The following is a 21,960-nucleotide window of genomic DNA, read 5'->3' on the forward strand; positions in this document are numbered from 1 at the left end:
GGTCCTTGATTATCTTTTTGGCCTTCCTGTGACATCAGGTGCTGTATGTGTCTTGGAGGGCGGGTAGTTTGCCCCCGGTAATGCGTTCGGCAGACCGCACCACCCTCTGGAGAGCCCTGCGGTTGCGGGCGGTGCAGTTGCCTTACCAGGCGGTGATACAGCCCGACAGGATGCTCTCAATTGTGCATCAAATACCCCACAAGTTATTCATTTTTTGTTCACATATGGCGCAAGTGCAGGACCTTTCATTTGACGTGAGGAAGTCGGTCTACAACAGACCCACGTTTGGAAAGTCTGTTTGATAATACGTTCCTTTAGATATTTTGTCTCAGTTCCACTCTGCTCTTTGAAGGGGGGGAAAAGATGGCAGAAGTGGGACGTTCTTTTAAATCAGATGTGAGGGAGAATAATTGGATTACAGTGGGGAATACAAAAGGATATAAGAGAAGTCAAGTGGTAGTGGAATCTAGTAAATCCAAACCTAGTTCTGAAAAAACAATTTGTCGGAGTAAGGTTTTTGGATCGATGTTACCTGGGAGACCTGTCTGATGTCTCTATAAAAACCGTGGATGCGTTAGATAAGGTGGCGTCGGTGAGAGTAATGAGAAGTGGGCTTATTTTGGTTTTCTGTGTATCTTTGGAACAGAAGGAGCATGCTCTGCACCTTAAGAAGATATCAGATTGGAATGTGTCATGTTGATTTTGGAAGCAGGGCACCTATCAAGGGTGTTATCTCTGGTGAATGCAAAGGATATACGTGAAGAATTGGATCAAGCGGTTGGTGCACACCGACTGACCCGCATGGTGGGTGGAGTGAGGAAGCCCACTCCATTCATTCTATTGTTTTTTTAAGAACAGTCTTTCCCGTCTCACGTGTATTTGGGTTTTATGAGATACCCTGTGAGAGCTTTCATACCCAAACCCATGCAGTGTGATAAATTATAATTATTTGCCCATGTGACAAGTGTATGTAGACAGGAGAAGTATTGTATGCCAGCTGAGCCGAAATGCTGCAATTGTGGTGATGAACATGCGCCCGAATTCCTGAAGTTCCCTGTTAGGATGTAGGAGATGGAGGAGGCAAGAATAAGGGCTGTCCAGCATGTCTCCTATACAGAGGTGGTGAGAAGAGTAGAAGAAAGGAGTGATGTTGAAGAAATAATGGTAGTAGGAGTAGAGACACCAGAGAATATTTGTTATCAACAGAGGGATCCTGACATGTTGCATGTTAAGAAGGTGTACTTTGTAGCGTTGAGGATAGTGGTGTGTATATACACTATAATATAATATAATATAATATGCCATTTAGCAGACACTTTTATCCAAAGCGAATTACAGTCATGTGTGCATACATTTTAACGTATGTGTTTGGACACACCTACTCATTCAAGGGTTTTTCTTTATTTAAAAAAAAAATTACATTGTAGAATAATAGTGAAGACATCAACACTATGAAAGAACACATATGGAATCATATAGTAACCAAAAAAGTGTTAAACAAATCAAAATATATTTTATATTTGAGATTCTTCAAATAGCCACCCCTTTCCTTGATGACAGCTTTGCACACGCTTGGCATTCTCTCAACCAGCTTCATGAGGTAGTCACCTGGAATGCATTTTAATTAACAGGTGTGCCTTCTTAAAAGTTAATTTGTGGAATTTCTTTACTTCTTAATGTGTTTCAGCCAAACAGTTGTGTTGTGGCAAGGTAGGGGTGGGGGGGGGGGGGGGGGGGGGGTATACAGAAGATAGCCCTATTTGGTAAAAGACCAAGTCCATATTATGGCAAGAACGGCTCAAATAATCAAATAGAAACGACAGTCCATCATTACTTTAAGACTTGAAGTCAATCCTGAAAAGTTTCTTCAAGTGCAGTCGAAAAACCATCAAGCACTATGATGAAACTGGCTCTCATGAGGACCGCCACAGGAATGGAAGACCCAGAGTTACCTCTGCTGCAGAGGATAAGTTCATTAGAGTTACCAGCCTAAGAAATTGCAGCCCAAATAAATGCTTCACAGAGTTCAAGTAACAGACACATCTCAACATCAACTGTTCAGAGGGGACTGTGTGAATCAGGCCTTAATGGTCGAATTGCTGAAAAGAAACTGCTACTAAAGGACACCAATAAGAAGAAGAGACCTGCTTGTGCCAAGAAATACGAGCAATGGACATTAGACCAGTGGAAATTTGAGATTTTTGGTTCCAACCGCCGTGTCTTTGTGAGACGCGGTGTGGGTGAACGGATTATCTCCGCATGTGTAGTTCCCACCGTAAAGCATGGAGGAGGAGGTGTTATGGTGTGGGGGTGTTTGCTGGTGACACTATCTGTGATTTATTTAGAATTCAAGGCACACTTAACCAGCATGGCTACCACAGTATTCTGCAGCGATACGCCATCCCATCTGGTTTTGGCTTAGTGGGACTATCATTTGTTTTTCAACAGGACAATGACCCAACACACCTCCAGGTTGTGTAAGGGCTATTTGACCAAGAAGGAGAGTGATGGAGTGCTGCATCAGATGACCTGGCCACAATCCCCTGACGTCAACCCAATTGAGATGGCTTGGGATGAGTCGGACGGCAGAGTGAAGGAAAAGCAGCCAACAAGTGCTCAGAGTATGTTGTAACTCCTTCAAGATTGTTGGGAAAGCATTCCAGGTGAAGCTGGTTGAGAGAATGCCAAGAGTGTGAAAAGCTGTCATCAAGGCAAAGGGTGGCTATTTGAAGAATCTCAAATATAAAATATATTTTGATTTGTTTAACACTTTTTTGGTTACTACATGATTCCATATGTGTTATTTCATCGTTTTGATGTCTTCATGATTATTCCACAATGTAAAAAAAAAATTAAAATAAAGAAAAACCCTTGGATGAGTAGGTGTGTCCAAACATTTGACTGGTACTGTATATATAGGGTTAGATGGTGGCGCAAGTTCCCTTTTCATATTTTTTTGTGAACAAATGTGCAATGCATTTTCCGAACTGGTAAAGGCAGCAATATTCAACAAAGCGTCTAGTCTGCCGGAAAACCACAAGAAGAAGAAGAAGATCCCCTGGAACGGACCCAATCACACAGTCGAGATGGAACGCAACCAAGACGCATAGGTTACGTAATAATAATGCGACTGTCCATTTTGGACAACTTTGGCCTCGGTTTGCAGCGACGGACAAATACAACAATTCATGCTTTATTTAAATAGCTAGTTAAGATTGAATACTTTTGGAACGTCACGACTTACGGTAATAACGTTTTGTACATATACGTGCTGTATTAACTTGCTGATTTTTACATTTTGTCATCCTGGCTAACGTTAGCCAGCCAACTAGCGATAACGTTTGCTAACAGTTACTAGCCAATAACGTAAACAAGCCAACTATCAATGCGTTTGGTGTTAGCCAAACGTTAACTGTACATGGTTAGAAGCTAGCTAGATGTGTTTACCACAAAATAATGGACTACCAACAAAACGTTTATGTCTTTACAGTAAGTATGGCGATGAAATCCGGAGAGGAGCGGTTGAAGGAGATGGAGGCGGAAATGGCTCTGTGAGTACAAGTGCTGAGACATGACACTAAGGTTACCTTCAATAAGATTGCAATGACGTGTGTGGCCAAAACAACCCCTACTAAATGGGCTTACTTCTCTATCAGAACAGGCAAACAATATCTCATGACAATCGTCATGTGTTGGTAACTCTTGTGTTGGTTCTGATCCAGGTTTGAGCAGGAGGTCCTGGGGGGTCCAGTGGCAATGACTGCAGGAGACCCTGCAGTGATGGAGGTGGTCCCTATGGGTGTTCCTATGGCTGTACCTATGATCCGACCCATCATCGGCACCAACACCTACCGACAGGTACTTAGATCCTGAGGAAAGAATGATTGAACATTTTATATACGAAAGCTCAATAGTAGAATGAGCGAACTCAAAACTATCGTCTGCTAAAAGCAAACAGAATGTGGTGTTAGCCAGATGTATCCAACTCCTTCAAATTCCCTTTTCTCTCAGGTCCAGCAAACCTTGGATGCAAGGGCTGCCAATTTCGTGGGACCTCCACCCCCTGCATTTGTAGGCCCAGGTGACATGGTTTGATTCACGTTTATTAACATAATACAGTGCATTCGGAAATTGCTCAGACCCCTTCCCTTTTTCCACTGTTTATATTGATGATCCTTGAGATGTTTCTACAACTGGATTGGAGTCCACCTGTGGTAAATTCAATTGATTGGACATTATTTGGAAAGGCACACACCTGTCTATATAAGGTCCCACAGTTGACAGTGCAAAAACCAAGCCATGAGGTCGAAGGAATTGTCCGTAGAACTCCGAGAAAGGATTGTGTTCTGCAGCATTGAACATCCCCAAGAACACAGTGGCCTCCATCATTCTTAAATGGAAGAAGTTTGGAACCACCAAGACTCTTCCTAGAGCTGGCCTCCCGGCCAAACTGAGCAATCGGGGGAGAAGGGCTTTGGTCAGGGAGGTGACCAAGAACCCGATGGTCACTCTGACAGAGCTCCAGTTCCTCTGTAGAGATGGGAGAACCTTCCAGAAGGACAACCATCTCTGCAGCACTCCACCAATCAGGCCTTTATGGCAGAGTGGCCAGACGGAAGCCACTCTTCAGTAAAAGGCACATGACAGCCCGCTTGGAGTTTCCAACAAGTCAACGACCCTGGAGCACACAGCCAAGATAGCACAGGAGTGGCTTCGGGACAAATCTCTGAATGTCCTTGAGTGGCCCAGCCAGAGCCCGGACTTGAACCCGATCAAGCATCTCTGGAGAGACCTGAAAATAGCTGTGAAGCGTCGCTCCCCATCCAACCTGACAGAGCTTGAGAGGATCTGTAGAGAAGAATGGGAGAAACACCCCAAATACAGGTGTGCCGTCATACCCAAGAGGACTTGAGGCTGTAATCGCTGCCAAAGGTGCTTCAACAAAGTACTGAGTAAAAGGTCTGAATTCTTATGTAAATGTGATATTTCCGTTTAAAAATAATAATCTAAACCTGTTTTTGCTTTGTCATTATGGGGTATTGTGTGTAGATTGATGAGGAAATTTTAGAATAAGGCTGTAATGTAACAAAATGTGGAAAAAGTCAAGGAGTCTGAATACTTTCCGAATGCACTGTATATGCCATTTAGCAGACGCATTTATCCAAAGCGACTTAGTCATGCGTGAATACATTTTTCATTATTCACGTGGTCCTCTGTAGCTCAATTGGTAGAGCATTGCGCTTGTAACGCCAGGGTAGTGGGTTCAATCCCCGGGACCACCCATACGTAAAAATGTATGCGCACATGACTGTAAGTCGCTTCGGATAAAAGCGTCTGCTAAATGGCATATTATTTATTTATATTATTTATTATGGGTGGTCCCGGGAATCGAACCCACTATCCTGGTATTGCAAGCACCATGCTCTACCAACTGAGCTACAGAGGACCACATATTGTTACATTAGTTGACATTTAAACAATTTATTTTACCCAATAACAATGTTGATCATTTCTGCTCTTCAGCTATAACCCCAGGTGTCAGACCACCACCAATGATGAGACCAGCGTTTATGCCGCACATCCTGCAGAGACCAGGTAATCTATCTCTACTGTTGCTGACTTCACCTCAGTGCTAGCTAATCAGCGATTCAGTCTTCAAATGAAAAACAATGTGTTGGGAGGCTAATTGGAAATCTCTCTTTCAGGGGGTCCGAGGATGCCTATGATGCGTGGTCCCCCTCCACAGGGTATGATGGCTCCCCCACTGCCACGCCCCCCTCCTCCCCCGCCCATGATGATGGCACCCCCCATGCAAGGACCCCCTCAGCATCCTCAGCATCCCATGGACCCAATGGGACATATGAGCTCAGGAGGACCCCCGGTTAGTTGCTATAGTGCCTTTTTATCCCCCATAGAGACCCCTAGGACAACTAATATCAATGCTCTCCCTAAAGGCCCACACAGACTGTACGATTTTAGACGTCTTATACCACGATTTGGCGGTCGCAGACAACATTTTCATGTTGTGGGAAAATCCTTTTCTTGGCTCGTTCAGTGTGACATGGTGTAGGTCTGCCGATTGAGTACCACCACATGCGGTCGTAGGCTCAGACAAAGTTCTGGCAGTGTCAGAAATGTTGAGCCTTTATCGTGTAGTGTGGCTGGTGTTACGAGCCGATCCCGGTGACTTACCAATAGGAACACGGCCGGCACTGAGTATGCACACAACACTACGATTGTGAATAGTCCGATTAATACAGTGAGGGGAAAAAAGTATTTGATCCCCTGCTGAGTTTGTACGTTTGCCCACTGACAAAGAAATGATCAGTCTATAATTTTAATGCTAGGTTTATTTGAACATTGAGAGACAGAATAACAACAAAAAAATCCAGAAAAATGCATGTCAAAAATGTTATAAATTGATTTGCATTTTAATGAGGGAAATAAGTATTTGACCCCCTCTCAATCAGAAAGATTTCTGGCTCCCTGGTGTCTTTTATACAGGTAACGAGCTGAGATTAGGAGCACACTCTTAAAGGGAGTGCTCCTAATCTCAGCTTGTTACCTGTATAAAAGACACCTGTCCACAGAAGCAATCAATCAATCAGATTCCAAACTCTCCACCATGTCCAAGACCAAAGAGCTCTCCAAGGATGTCAGGGATAAGATTGTAGACCTACACAAGGCTGGAATGGGCTACAAGATCATCGCCAAACAGCTTGGTGAGAAGGTGACAACAGTTGGTGAGTTTATTCGCAAATGGAAGAAACAAAAGAACTGTCAATCTCCCTCGGCCTGGGGCTCCATGCAAGATCTCACCTCGTGGAGATGCAATGATCATGAGAACGGTGAGGAATCAGCCCAGAACTACACGGGAGGATCTTGTTAATGATCTCAAGGCAGCTGGGACCATAGTCACCAAGAAAACAATTGGTAACACACTACGCCGTGAAGGACTGAAATCCTGCAGCACCCGCAAGGTCCCCCTGCTCAAGAAAGCACATATACATGCCCGTCTGAAGTTTGCCAATGAACATCTGAATGATTTAGAGGAGAACTGGGTTATAGTGTTGTGGTCAGATGAGACCAAATTGGAGCTCTTTGGCATCAACTCAACTCGCCGTGTTTGGAGGAGGAGGAATGCTGCCTATGATCCCAAGAACACCATCCCCACCGTCAAACATGGAGGTGGAAACATTATGCTTTGGGGGTGTTTTTCTGCTAAGGGAACAGGACAACTTCACCGCATCAAAGGGACGATTGACGGGGCCATGTACCGTCAAATCTTGGGTGAGAACAACCTCCTTCCCTCAGCCAGGGCATTGAAAATGGGTCGTGGATGGGTATTCCAGCATGACAATGACCCAAAACACACAGTCAAGGCAACAAAGGAGTGGCTCAAGAAGAAGCACATTAAGGTCCTGGAGTGGCCTAGCCAGTCTCCAGACCTTAATCCCATAGAAAATCTGTGGAGGGAGCTGAAGGTTCGAGTTGCCAAACGTCAGCCTCGAAACCTTAATGACTTGGAGAGGATCTGCAAAGAGGAGTGGGACAAAATCCCTCCTGAGATGTGTGCAAACCTGGTGGCCAACTACAACAAACGTCTGACCTCTGTGATTGCCAACAAGGGTTTTGCCACCAAGTACTAAGTCATGTTTTGCAGAGGGGTCAAATACTTATTTCCCTCATTAAAATGCAAATCAATTTATAACATTTTTGACATGTGTTTTTCTGGATTTTTTTGTTATTCTGTCTCTCACTATTCAAATAAACCTACCATTAAAATTATAGACTGATCATGTCTTTGTCAGTGGGAAAACATACAAAATCAGCAGGGGATCAAATACTTTTTTCCCTCACTGTATACAGTGAATGCCCATGAATGTAGATGCTACCATGATTACGGATAATCCTGAATGAATGTTGAATAATGATAAGTGAGAAAGAAAAATGCTAACCTCCCATTATTGTAAAGGTGAGAGGTTAGCATGTCTTGGAGGTATGATATTTGTGCGTCTAACGTTCTCACTCATCATTATTCACGATTCATTCAGGATGATTCGTAATCATGGTAGCATCCACATTAATGTAGAAGTACTTAGAAACATTATATTCTTATTTACAATAAACATGACTCCAAAATGACACGATACATTATTTACCATTCATTTCTATTGGGCACAACATAATCTGAAACAACCAAAACAAAGAGCAAATGCATCCAACAAATTTAAGTCACAAGCTTGTTGTAGTCATTGCGCGCTATGAACATGGGAACAAATACTTAACTTTTTACTACTTTAATACACATAAGTGAATTTGTCCCAATACTTTTGCTCCCCTAAAATGGGGGGACTATGTACAAAAAGTGGTGTAATTTCTAAACAGTTCATGTATGAAAATACCCACAAATTAAAGCTGACAGTGTGCACTTTAACCTCATTGTTATTGTTCGATTTCAAATCCAAACTTTGAGTATAGAGCCAAAAGAAGAAAAGATGCTTCACTGTCCCTGTAATAGTTTGATTTAAACATTTAAATGCTTTGCAAGAACAATGATTTCCCTAATCTTGTTTAGGCTATATCTAAAAAGGCTACCTGATGGGATTTTGATAAATGCACAAAATCGGCAATCAAAATAAACGTTCTATCACAGTGGCCATGTTATTTTTGGGAAGCGTGTTTGATTCTGAGTTCCGACATATAAAGTTTGTATGTAAAACTATTTCTAAGTTGCATACTTTCAGTTTTTTCCGAACTCACTTCACTCACGCATAAGCACAGAGGGAGGCTTGCGCTGCTAGTGCTGGCTCATGTGCAGATCAAATGCACCGCTGCAGTTGAAATAGCATACATCAGCAGACATAGCCTCGCAAGCCAATCACAGAATGTGTTAACAGAACTGAAGCAAATCGTATAATCTGGCCAGCAAGATATCAAGATTTTAATTAGGTAAGATCGCACAGTGTGACATGTAATAATCGTAAAAGACTGAATCCAACGTACAGTGTGGGAAGGCCTTTAAGGAAATTCAGTGTTAACTGTGTCTTCAATTACGAATGTGAGCAGGCTTGGTCAATCTTGCCCAGTTCTGTTGTGCTTCATTATCTCAATTTTTCTATATGCTGTTACCATTTCTCACCATCTACAGGTGGGGTCGACCCATGGTACACCCATGGGACACTCCATGGTGTCAGCACCCTCCAGGCCTGTGACCCAGGCCCCTCCCAAGCTCACCCCCTCGATCATCTCTGCGGCCCCCACTGTCTACACAGCTCCCCCCGGGCCCAAGATACCAGACATCCATGCCCAGAGAAAGGCTCGCATGGTAAGCACACTCACTTCTACTCTTTAGTTTTCAATGCCTTTGCATTCTCATTTTTTTCAACGACTACTTAAAATGTGCATTTGACATACTTGCCAAATCTGCTGATGTTTGCTGGAAATTCACACTGAATCTTATCTATCATCATGTCTCTGTTCTCCCTCTGACCTCATCAGGAGGAGCTGGCAGCGTCTGTAGCAGAGCAGCAGGCAGCAGTGATGGCTGCCGGACTGCTGGAGGCTAAGAAGGAGGCCAGCCTTGCCGCCTCAGATGACAACGTTATCGGACCCAGCATGCCAGAGCCCGAGCCCGTCCACACTGAGGTACAGAATTCTCTGCCTTGTTTATCAGCCCAGGCTCAAGTTAAAGGGTTTAAACTTTTCGGCATTCAAAATGCTTGTACAATTAAATTGGTGGATTGAAATAGACTTGACCCAAACCCTACAAAGGGCCAGTATTGCAGCAATCTCTAGAATATGTCTGACTCTAGAATCTTGTGTTTCTCTGCAGCCAGTGGATAGCACAGCAGAGGAGAAGAAGAAGGGTAAGCAAGAGAAGGCGAAGAAGTGTATCCGTACAGCCGCAGGCACCAGCTGGGAGGACCAGAGTCTACTGGAGTGGGATTCAGGTAAGCTAGCTAATGACTTCAGATTACACTGAGAAGATTAATTCCTAGTTACTAGCTGCTTTTTTTAGCAATGCTAGTATTTACACAGTAGATTTGCTGGGAATTAGCGTGCAAAAAAACTGAATAGCCCGCCGGATGCCAGAAGTTCAATCAAATTGTCCATAGGGTTGGTCCTTATGCAGGGGGGAAATTGAGAAAAAACATCTAATAGAACATAAATTAACCCTAGGATGCATAGTAAACATGACGCCCCAAGAATGCATATGTCGGGTCAAAATGACCCGATAATGTAATATCTTTGTTTTATTTATATGGGTCTAAAATATTATCCATGTTTTGGAACATAATTATTTTGAATTATGATTTGGACCTTTCAATAATTATTTTATTGTTTGAAATGTTTTTAGTTGCTCTTCAACAGTTGATACACATTTCAATGATAACATTATGAAAATTCATAACGGCTATTGAAAATATGAGCATATTTTTCTTACAATCAATGTTACAATCAAAGTTTCACATTCAACCTTTTTAGTGTGAAGAACAAAATAAAACCACCTTAAGCATGTTTTATAATATTTCAAAAATTGTATTTGAAAATCCAAAGTTCATCATCAATATAAACGACAACACTAACAATTTTGAATTTAGAAAACATAAACACTAAAAGGAACAAAGTGTGTGTGCATGTCATGCTTACTTATGCTGTCTTACTCCATGCATTTGTTACAAACCAAAAGCATGTGACTGTGCTCTTTGCAGACAGGTGTGTTGCACTGAGAACACCAGCAGCTGACTTTTCTGTCCTTTGTGCTTGGGCAGAGCTGGCACCTCTTCCTCTTCTGGCCCTGGCTGCTCTGAGTGGTGGTGGCATGGCTCTCTTTCATCACCCCACATTTTTCCATTGCCTCAGTTCTTCTGTGGAGATGGGAGAACCTTCCAGAAGGACAACCGTCTCTGCAGCACTCCAACAATCAGGCCTTTATGGTAGAGTGGCCAGACTGAAGCCACTCTTCAGTAAAACGCACATGACAGCCCGCTTGGAGTTTGCCAAAAGGCACCTAAAGGACTCTCAGACCATGAGAAACATGATTCTCTGGTCTGATGAAACCAAGATTGAACGCTTTGGCCGGAATGCCAAGCGTCACGTCTGGAGGAAACCTGCTCATCCACTGTGACGCAGTCCTCTACAGTGTGCTAGGAAAAGGTCCCACACATGCCTGAAGGCTGCCAGGTGGTCCATTGCTTCTCTGAACACTCTGGTCCTCTTGTCATCAAGCCTCAGGTAGCGACGGATATCTTCCGACCAACATGGACGCCTTATAAGATGGCGTAGCAGTGCGGTCGTGTTTTTTTCTGTGTCCTTGTGTAAATAGCCAGTTTTTTAGTTTTTTGTCTATTTTGTATATATTTCTCAATTTTACTCTTCATTCTTTAACTAAATATACTTTCCTGCAACCCGCCTCACCCAACGTGGAAAGGATTATATTATTTCTTTATAACTTTTATCAAGAACCTTAAGCTGAAACTAGTCTAGCTGCAACCGAATGGCTACTTGCTATTAGCCACCGTTAACGTCTTCACCATTGTCTGTGGCCTGCACTACCCACCAGCCAGCTCTAGCTCTAGCCTGGACAATTTGTCGGCCAGTCTGCACAGCGTGCTATCGACCCAGAGCATATCGAATTTTCTGCCGGAATCACTGGAACCTAGCGCCGGATCATCGCAACCAAATGGCTGTTGTCGTTGGCTAATTACCATTGCCCCTTAGCAAGCACCAGTTAGCCTTGAGCTAGCCTCGAGCCATGCCCATCTCCCGGCTATCTACCTCTCTGTCAACCGGACGGGACCTCCTAGTGTTGACACGGAGCCCCGCCGATCCAACACGACTGGTTTGCCGACTAAATGGTTTCAACAGGCTTCCCGTTACGACGTCGACCACGAAGATCCATCTGCTAGCCCCGGCCCGCTAACACACGCAAGCCGGGCCTCTTGCTCGCCAGTGCTGTAGCAGCCCCCGAACTACCTCCGAACTCTCCTATTGCTGTTCACCGGACCTTATGATAACTCAGCTATACAGCTGATGCCTGCTGGACTGTTCCTTTATACGGTACCGCATCCTGTTTATGTTTAGCCTCAGCCCAAACTTTGTCGCCATTACCAGCTGTTGTCTTAGCGCTCTCGAATAACACCTGTGATTACTTTATGCCTCTCTCCCATGTCAATATGCCTTGCTTATTGCTGTTTCGGTTATTTCTTATTGTACTATTTCACTGTAGAGCCCCCAGCCCAGCTCAACCTGCCTTAGACAGCTCCTTTGTCCCACCCCCCATACACGCGGAGACCGACTCAATCATTGCCTCCAGTGATGCTATCTCTTTCATCGTTACCCAACGCTTAGGTTTACCTCCACTGTACTCATATCCTTCCATATCCTTGTCTGTACATAATGCCCTGAATCTATTCTACAACGCCCGGAAATCTGCCCCTTTTTTTCTCTGTACCCAACGCACTAGAAGACCAGTTCTTAAAGCCTTTAGCCGTATCCTTATTCTACTCCTCCTATGTTCCTCTGGTGATGTAGAGGTTAACCCAGGCCCTGTAGCCCCCAGTATCACTCCTACTCCCCAGGCGTTATCATTTGTTGACTTCTGTAACCGTAAAAGCCTTGGTTTCTTGCACGTTAACATCCGAAGCCTCCTCCCTAAGTTTGAGTTATTCACTGTGTTAGCACACTCCGCCCACCCTGATGTTCTAGCAGTGTCTGAATCCTGGCTTAGGAAGGCCACCAAAAATGCAGAAATGTCCATCCCCAACTACAACATTTTCCGTCTCGATAGAACTGCCAAAGGGGGTGGGGTTGCAATATACTGTAGAGAGAACCTGCAGGGCTCTATCATACTATCCAGGTCTGTGCCCAAACAGTTTGAGCTTCTACTTCTAAAAATCCACCTTTCCAGAAATAAGTCTCTCACTGTTGCCGCTTGCCCCCCATCTATCCTCAGAGTTCGTACTGCTTGGTGACCTAAACTAGGATATGCTTAACACCCCGGCCAACCTACAATCCAAACTAGATGCCCTCAATCTCACACAAATTATCAACGAACCTACCAGGTACAACCCAAAATCTGTAAACATGGGCACCCTCATAGATATCATCCTGACAAATTTACCCTCTAAATACACCTCCGCTGTCTTCAACCAGGATCTCACCGATCACTGCCTTATTGCCTGCGTCCGTAACGGGTCCGCGGTCAAACGACCACCCCTCATCACTGTCAAACGCTCCCTAAAACACTTTAGCGAGCAGACCTTTCTAATTGGCCTGGCCCGGGTATCCTGGATGGATATTGACCTCATTCCGTCAGTAGAGGATGCCTGGTTGTTCTTTAATAGTGCTTTCCTCTCAATCTTAAATAAGCATGCCCCATTCAAAAAATTCAGAACTAAGAACAGATATAACCCTTGGTTCTCCTCAGACTTGACTGCCCTTGACCAGCACAAAAACATCCTGTGGCATACTGCATAAGCATCGAACAGCCCCCGCGATATGCAACTTTTCAGGGAAGTCAGGAACCAATATACACAATCAGTTAGGAAAGCAAATGCTAGCTTTTTCAAACAGAAATTTGCATCCTGTAGCACTAACTCCAAAAAGTTTTGGGACACTGTAAAGTCCATGGAGAATAAGAGCACCTCCTCCCAACTGCCCACTGCACTGAGGCTAGGAAACACTGTCACCACTGATAAATCTACAATAATCGAGAATTTCAACAAGCATTTTGCTACAGCTGGCCATGCTTTCCACCTGGCTACCACTACCCCGGCCACCAGCTCTGCACCCTCCGCTGCAACTTGCCCTGTTGAGAAGTCTTTTGGACCTAGACTTGGCACTCCGGTACCGCTTGCCGTGCGGTAGCAGAGAGAACAGTCTATGACTAGGGTGGCTGGAGTCTTTGACAATTTTGAGGGCCTTCATCTGACACCGCCTGGTATAGAGGCATATTTTTCTGGATGGCCGGAAGCTTGGCCCCAGTGATGTACTGGGCCGTACGAACTACCCTCTGTAGTGCCTTGCGGTCGGAGGCCAAGCAATTGCCATACCAGGCGGTGATGCAACCAGTCAGGATGCTTTTGATGGTGCAGCTGTAGAATTTGTTGAGGATCTGAGGACCCATGCCAAATCTTTTCAGTCTCCTGAGGGGAAATAGGCTTTGTCGTGCCCTCTTCACGACTGTCTTGTTGTGTTTGGACCATGATAGTTCGTTGGTGATGTGGACACCAAGGAACTTGAAGCTCTCAACCTGTTCCACTACAGCCCCGTCGATGAGAATGGGGGCGTGCTCAGTCCTCTTTTTTTTCCTGTAGTCCACAATCATCTCCTTTGTCTTGGTCACGTTGAGGGAGAGGTTGTTATCCTGGCACCACACGGCCAGGTCTCTGACCTCCTCCCTATAGGCTGTCTCATCGTTGTCGGTGATCAGGCCTAACACTGTTGTCATCGGCAAACTTAATGATGGTGTTGGAGTCGTGCCTGGCCATGCAGTCATGGGTGAACAGGGAGTACAGGAGGGGACTGAGCACGCACCCCTGAGGGGCCCCCGTGTTGAGGATCAGTGTGGCAGATGTGTTGTTACCTACCCTTACCACCTGGGGGCGGCCCGTCAGGAAGTCCAGGATCCAGTTGCAGAGGGAGGTGTTTAGTCCCAGGATCCTTAGCTTAGTGATGAGCTTTGAGGGCACTATGGTGTTGAATGCTGAGCTGTAGTCAATGAATAGCATTCTCACGTAGGTGTTCCTCTTGTCCAGGTGGGAAAGGGCAGTGTGGAGTGCAATAGAGATTGCATCATCTGTGGATCTGTTGGGGCGGTATGCAAATTGTAGTGGGTCTAGGGTTTCTGGGATAATGGTGTTGATGTGAGCCATGACCAGCCTTTCAAAGCACTTCATGGCTACAGACGTCGGTAGTCATTTAGGCAGGTTATCTTAGTGTCCTTGGGCACGGGGACTATGGTGGTCTGCTTGAAACATGTTGGTATTACAGACTCAGTCAGGGACATGTTGAAAATGTCAGTGAAGACACTTGCCAGTTGGTCAGCACATGCTCGGAGTACACGTCCTGGTATCAAATCCGCTAAGCTAGACAATCTGGACCCTTTCTTTCTAAATTTAGCCACCGAAATTGTCGCAACCCCTATTACTAGCCTGTTCAACCACTCTTTCGTAACGTCTGAGATCCCCAGAGATTGGAATGCTGCCGCGGTCATCCCCCTTTTCAAAGGGGGTGACACTCTAGATCCAAACGGTTACAGACCTATATCCATCCTGCCCTGCCATTCGAAAGTTTTTGAAAGCCAAGTTAACAAACGCATCACCGACCATTTCGAATCCCACCCTACCTTCTCCGCTATGCAATCTGGTTTCCGAGCTGGTCATGGGTGCACCTCAGCCACGCTCAAGGTCCTAAACGATATTATAACCGTGATCGATAAAAGACAGTACTGCGCAGCCGTCTTCATCGACCTGGCCAAGGCTTTCGACTCTGTCAACCACCACATTCTTATTGGCAGACTTAATAGCCTTGGTTTCTCAAATGACTGCCTCGCCTGGTTCACCAACTACACTGCTCAAAAAAATAAAGGGAACACTTAAACAACACAATGTAACTCCAAGTCAATCACACTTCTGTGAAATCAAACTGTCCACTTAGGAAGCAACACTGATTGACAATAAATGTCACATGCTGTTGTGCAAATGGAATAGACAACAGGTGGAAATTATAGGCAATTAGCAAGACACCCCCAATAAAGGACTGGTTTTGCAGGTGGTGACCACAGACCACTTCTCAGTTCCTATGCTTCCTGGCTGATGTTTTGGTCACTTTTGAATGCTGGCGGTGCTTTCACTCTAGTGGTAGCATGAGACGGAGTCTACAACCGACACAAGTGGCTCAGGTAGTGCAGCTCATCCAGGATGGCACATCAATGCGAGCTGTGGCAAGAAGGTTTGCTGTGTCTGTCAGCGTAGTGTCCAGAGCATGGAGGCGCTACCAGGAGACAGGCCAGTACATCAGGAGACGTGGAGGAGGCCGTAAGAGGGCAACAACCCAGCAGCAGGACTGCTACCTCCGCCTTTGTGCAAGGAGGAGCACTGCCAGAGCCCTGCAAAATGACCTCCAGCAGGCCACAAATGTGCTTGTGTCTGCTCAAACGGTCAGAAACAGACTCCATGAGGGTGGTATGAGGGCCCGACGTCCACAGGTGGGGGTTGTGCTTACAGCCCAACACCGTGCAGGACGTTTGGCATTTGCCAGAGAACACCAAGATTGGCAAATTCGCCACTGGCGCCCTGTGCTCTTCACAGATGAAAGCAGGTTCACACTGAGCACATGTGACAGACGTGACAGAGTCTGGAGACGCCGTGGAGAACGTTCTGCTGCCTGCAACATCCTCCAGCATGACCGGTTTGGCGGTGGGTCAGTGATGGTGTGGGGTGGCATTTCTTTGGGGGGCCGCACAGCCCTCCATGTGCTCGCCAGAGGTAGCCTGACTGCCATTAGGTACCGAGATGAGATCCTCAGACCCCTTGTGAGACCATATGCTGGTGCGGTTGGCCCTGGGTTCCTCCTAATGCAAGACAATGCTAGACCTCATGTGGCTGGAGTGTGTCAGCAGTTCCTGCAAGAGGAAGGCATTGATGCTATGGACTGGCCCGCCCGTTCCCCAGACCTGAATCCAATTGAGCACATCTGGGACATCATGTCTCGCTCCATCCACCAACGCCACGTTGCACCACAGACTGTCCAGGAGTTAGCGGATGCTTTAGTCCAGGTCTGGGAGGAGATCCCTCAGGAGACCATCCGCCACCTCATCAGGAGCATGCCCAGGCGTTGTAGGGAGGTCATACAGGCACGTGGAGGCCACACACACTACTGAGCCTCATTTTGACTTGTTTTAAGGACATTACATCAAAGTTGGATCAGCCTGTAGTGTGGTTTTCCACTTTAATTTTGAGGGTGACTCCAAATCCAGACCTCCATGGGTTGATAAATTTGATTTCCATTGATAATTTTTGTGTGATTTTGTTGTCAGCACATTCAACTATGTAAAGAAAAAAGTATTTAATAAGATTATTTCATTCATTCAGATCTAGGATGTGTTCTTTTAGTGTTCCCTTTATTTTTTTGAGCAGTGTACTTCTCAGATAGAGTTCAATGTGTCAAATCAGAAGGCCTGTTGTCTGGACCTTTGGCAGTGTCTATGGGGGTGCCACAGGGTTCAAATCTCGGACCGACTCTATTCTCTGTGTATATCAATGATGTTGCTCTTGCTGCTGGTGACGCTCGGATCCACCTCTATGCGGACGACACCATTTTGTATACATCTGGCCCTTCATTGGACACTGTGTTAACAAACCTCCAAACGAGCTTCAATGCCATACAACACTCCTTCCGTAGCCTCCAACTGCTCTTAAACACTAGTAAAACTAAATGCATGCTTTTCAACCGAACGCTGCTTGCACCTGCCCACCCGACTAGAATCACTACTCTCGGCGGGTCTGACCTAGAGTATGTGGACAACTACAAATACCTAGGTGTCTGGTTAGACTGTAAACTCTCCTTCCAGGCTCACATTAAGCATCTCCAATCAAAAGTTAGATCTAGAATCGGCTTCCTATTTCGCAACAAAGCCTCCTTCACTCATGCTGCCAAACATGCCCTCGTAAAACGGACTATCCTACCTATCCTTGACTTCGGCAATGTCATTTACAAAATCGCCTCCAACACTCTACTCAGCAAATGGGATGTAGTCTATCACAGTGCCATCCGTTTTGTCACCAAGCCCCATATACTACCCACCATTGTGACCTGTACGCTCTTGTTGGTTGGCCCTCACTACATATTTGTCGCCAAACCCACTGGCTCCAGGTCATCTATAAATCACTGCTAGGCAAATCCCCGTCTTATCTTAGCTCACTGGTCACCATAGCAACACCCACCTGTAGTCTGCGCTCCAGCAGGTATATCTCACTGGTCATCCCCAAAGCCAAGACCTCCTTTGGCCGCCATTCCTTCCAGTTCTCTGCTGCCAATGACTGGAATGAACTGCAAAAATCTCTGAAGCTGGAGACTCTTATCTCCCTCACTAACTTTAGGCGTCAGTTGTCAGAGCACCTTACCGATCACTGCACCTGTACACAGCCCATCTGTAATTAGCCCATCCAACTACCTCATCACCATATTGTTATTTATTTTGCTAATTTGCACCCCAGTATCTCTATTTGCACATCTTTTGCACATCTATCATTCCAGTGTTAATACGAAATTGTAACGATTTTGCACTATGGCCTATTTATTGCCTTACCTCCATAATTTACTACATTCACACACACTGTATATATATTTTCTGTTGTATTTTTGACTTTGTTTTGTTTACCCCATATGTAACTCTGTGTTGTTGTTTTTATCGCACTGCTTTGCTTTATCTTGGCCAGGTCGCAGTTGTAAATGAGAACTTGTTCTCAACTGGCTTACCTGGTTAAATAAAGGTTCAAAAAAATAAATAAAGTAATTAATTGGATTCTTTATTGGATCCAAAATAGTCCCAGCTTTTCTCCACGCCGGCGAGGAGGGTTAAACCAATAAAGGCCTTTAGTTTCTCTTTGTTGACCTCTCTCCACTCTTTTCCTTTTGCTGTCGCTGTTCTCCGTCCTTCTAAATTTGTACACTTTAGGACCTCCTCAATGATGTTGAACAGCTCCCAGTTATCTTTTGGTGACAACTGTTGACCCCGGCACAGGCCCTGGGCAGCTCCTCAGGATGTTATGGCTTCTGGTCCTGCCTTTAGTGGGGGATGTTCACTCCAGTAAGACCCCTTTTTACTCAGTCTATTTGACTGGTTTTCACTCTCCTCAGAGGAGGAGTCCTCCCCATCTGTAGAATCATCTAGGACAGCTGGACTACCAGGTGCATCCACAACTCCAACTTGACCCACAGGCACAGTCTGTGTCATCTGAATTGGATACCTCAGATTCTGAGACAGAGGTATCAATGGCTTCCTCATCCAGCATCTGTAAAACCATTTTGGTTGTATATCTGGCAACATTCTTATGAGCCTCCTTATGAAACTCCTTTTACTCAATGAGTTAAAAAGGAGAAATTAAAATGGTGATTTAATGAACATTAAAAACAAGATATTTAATAAATACTTGATTTTATTGTTGTAGCAAAAAGAAAGGTCAGTTTGACGAGTGCAATGCAGTGAATTCCATATGAAATGCATACGGGTCATATTTGACCCACATGAAAAGTTTGGGTAGTGAAGCAAAAACTATTTTTACATAAAAAATAAGAAATTAAACAACAAAACTAGGATGTTGGAACATTAGACGCATTTATTTAAGGAAAAAAAAACATTAGGCCGGGTCATTTTGACCCGGCATATGCATCCTAGGGTTAAAGACTTTCCAAATGTGGGTCTGTTGTAGGCCCGCTTACCTCATGTGAAAATAAGTCCTGCACATGCACCATACCTGCAAAAAAAATTAACTAGATCTTGTGGGGGACTTATTTTGACATGAGGTAAGCAGAGGAACTGATCTCTCTGAGGAACTGCAGGGTCTACAATAGACCCACGTTTGGAAATTCTGTTTAATTATGTGTTCCATTAACATCTAAAGGAATGTATAGTTAAACAGAATTTCGAAACGTGGGTCTGTTGTAGACCCATGCAGTTCCTCAGAGAGATCAGTTCCTCTGCTTACCTCATGTCAAAATAAAAGTCCCCCACAAGTTCTTGATTATTTTTTTTGCAGGTATGGTACATGTGCAGGACTTATTTTTTCTCAAATTGCCCACTGCATAAGGACCATAAGGACAATTAACAGAGTAAGTAGAATTTTTTTTTTTAATTGCAAGCTAATTCCCAGCAACACTAGTGTGTAAATACTAGTGTTGCTAAAAGCAGTTACCTAGTTACCTGTATTGAGAATAGTATAATTGTTGTTTTCACTACAAACAGGTGACTGTCCCATTCCCTTTTTGTTTCTCCCTCTTTGCTCAGCCTCATCTTCTGACTTTCCCTCCTCCATCCAGATGATTTCAGAATCTTCTGTGGAGACCTTGGCAATGAGGTAAACGACGACATCCTGGCAAGGGCATTCAGCCGCTACCCCTCCTACCTGAAAGCCAAGGTGGTGCGGGACAAACGCACAGGCAAGACCAAGGGCTACGGCTTTGTCAGCTTCAAGGACCCCAATGACTACGTCCGTGCCATGAGGGAGATGAACGGTGAGCAATAGTGTGCGTGTGTAAAATGTACCAACAAGTTTTGTATCCAACCCCAAGATGTCATTTTAAAATGGGGAGTAACTCCTGATCCGGATCTTTTAATTCTGAGTCTCCGTAGTCGTGAGTAATATCTCGCTGGAACATGGACTTTTCTTTTTTCATGCAAAAACAGGATTCGCTGCATAATTAGCAAGAAAGCATAGTTAGAAAGCTAAGGAAGGTGACAAATGCACGGCCAAGGGCTACAGCTTTGTCAGCTTCAAGGACCCTAACGATTACATCCGCATCATGAGAGAAATTGTTTGTGTGGGGAATGGCATAGTCTTCTCCTTTCCTAACACCTTAGTGGTGGCGCCAGTCCAATTCTCAACTGATCTTAGACTGTTTTTGTCCACAGGGAAGTATGTGGGCAGCAGACCCATCAAACTGAGAAAGAGCATGTGGAAGGACAGGAACATGGAAGTTGTACGCAAGAAACAGAAGGAGAAAAAGAAACTGGGACTGAGATAGACAGTGTTTCCCTTGTGTATATGTATGTGCGAGTGTTGTTTTTTGACTGGGAGTGTGTGTGAGAATAACACAGTTGGCAGAACACAGTTGCCATTGCCCAGTTAGAAGGCCACTCATCCAGCTATGCTCTATGGCGTCTCGGCTCATCTGACATGTTTTCAATTATCACGGAGTAGGGATGTCATTTTACTCATAGAACATGGTTAAACTAGGCTACAAAACACTGTACACGGCACTGGCCCTGGTTGTAATGGTTAGACATTAACCTTTCCAAATGTACCATGCCCTTCTGAAATTTAGAATATACTGCTCTCCTGTTTTTTTTATTTTAACATTTTAGTTTGTACAAAAAATTTCTGAACATCACTCAGATTTTCATAGTTGGTATGGCTCCCATGCATCTCAGATGTTTTTTGTCTGAAATGTGAGATTGGTGATCTCATTTATGTATATGCTATTGTGGAAACTACTTCCAATGGCAATTATGTATTTCCGGAGAGCCTCTGTTATTCATACAGCAAACATTTTTTAAATAAAATTTAAACGTTTGTACATTAAAGTGGATTATTTTGAAGAAGCAGAGAACAATGCAAATGTTTTAAATAAAAACCAAATGTCTTAACAAGCTTGACATATTTGCCAGGCACTCACCTTTCCTGTCTCCTCCAGCCCAGGCAATGATAGCATTTGCTGAGGTGAGGTGGGATAGTTCATAAATTGGTCACAAGATGGGGCTCCAAAACAATCTATTGATTATTTAATCAACCGACCATTGAAAGGTAAGGTTGATATACATACCTTGCTTTAAATTATAACGGTATACAAAATAGAAGGTAAGGTCAGCTTTTAAAATAAACTCGTATTGAATATTTTGGCCAACTACCATTTGGAGTATTCAATGTTACCATAGCCAGAGGGATAAGGCATTCTCAATTGTGCCATACAATGGGGGAATATTGGATAATACTGTTGCGGATTCGATTTGAGGCCAGAAGTATAGTGGAACTTAAACATTTTGCCCTCACAGCGCACAATTTCTAGGAAATTACAATGTGTTAAAGCTGATTAGGATGTCTGTCTAGGAAATAAATTGGATGATAAACAAAGAATGATTGTATCAAGTCTCACCAATATAATGCGAGGAAAAAGACAGTGAGCTAGTTGAATAGATTTGATTGGAACTTGAAAGCATAAAGAAAGGAGAGCCAG

The 21,960-nt window shown here is 44.4% G+C and overlaps 1 protein-coding gene across 1 annotated transcript; it reads left to right on the forward strand.

Annotated features, from left to right (window-relative positions):
- Positions 1 to 3,108: 3,108 nt before the first annotated feature.
- On the forward strand, positions 3,109 to 21,850 carry LOC311116354 (RNA-binding protein 42-like). Its single transcript, XM_084157405.1, has 11 exons — positions 3,109 to 3,245; positions 3,491 to 3,551; positions 3,723 to 3,858; positions 4,012 to 4,081; positions 5,524 to 5,595; positions 5,706 to 5,881; positions 9,152 to 9,328; positions 9,502 to 9,648; positions 9,836 to 9,953; positions 20,047 to 20,241; positions 20,639 to 21,850. The coding sequence occupies exons 2-11, from the start codon at positions 3,496 to 3,498 to the stop codon at positions 20,749 to 20,751; spliced, it is 1,260 nt and encodes a 419-aa protein (XP_084013531.1). The 5' UTR covers positions 3,109 to 3,245; positions 3,491 to 3,495; the 3' UTR covers positions 20,752 to 21,850.
- Positions 21,851 to 21,960: the final 110 nt, after the last annotated feature.

This window comes from Coregonus lavaretus (assembly GCF_964263955.1).
Source record: "Coregonus lavaretus genome assembly, chromosome: 3".
Lineage (NCBI taxonomy): Eukaryota > Metazoa > Chordata > Actinopteri > Salmoniformes > Salmonidae > Coregonus > Coregonus lavaretus.

Excerpts from the sequence above, each read along its gene's own strand:
- LOC311116354 (XM_084157405.1), top strand. The coding sequence starts at position 3,496 with ATGGCGATGAAATCCGGAGAGGAGCGGTTGAAGGAGATGGAGGCGGAA. Across the intron at positions 3,552-3,722 it reads ATGGAGGCGGAAATGGCTCT|GTTTGAGCAGGAGGTCCTGG; the intron begins GTGAGTACAAGT and ends GTTCTGATCCAG. Across the intron at positions 20,242-20,638 it reads TGCCATGAGGGAGATGAACG|GGAAGTATGTGGGCAGCAGA; the intron begins GTGAGCAATAGT and ends TTTTGTCCACAG.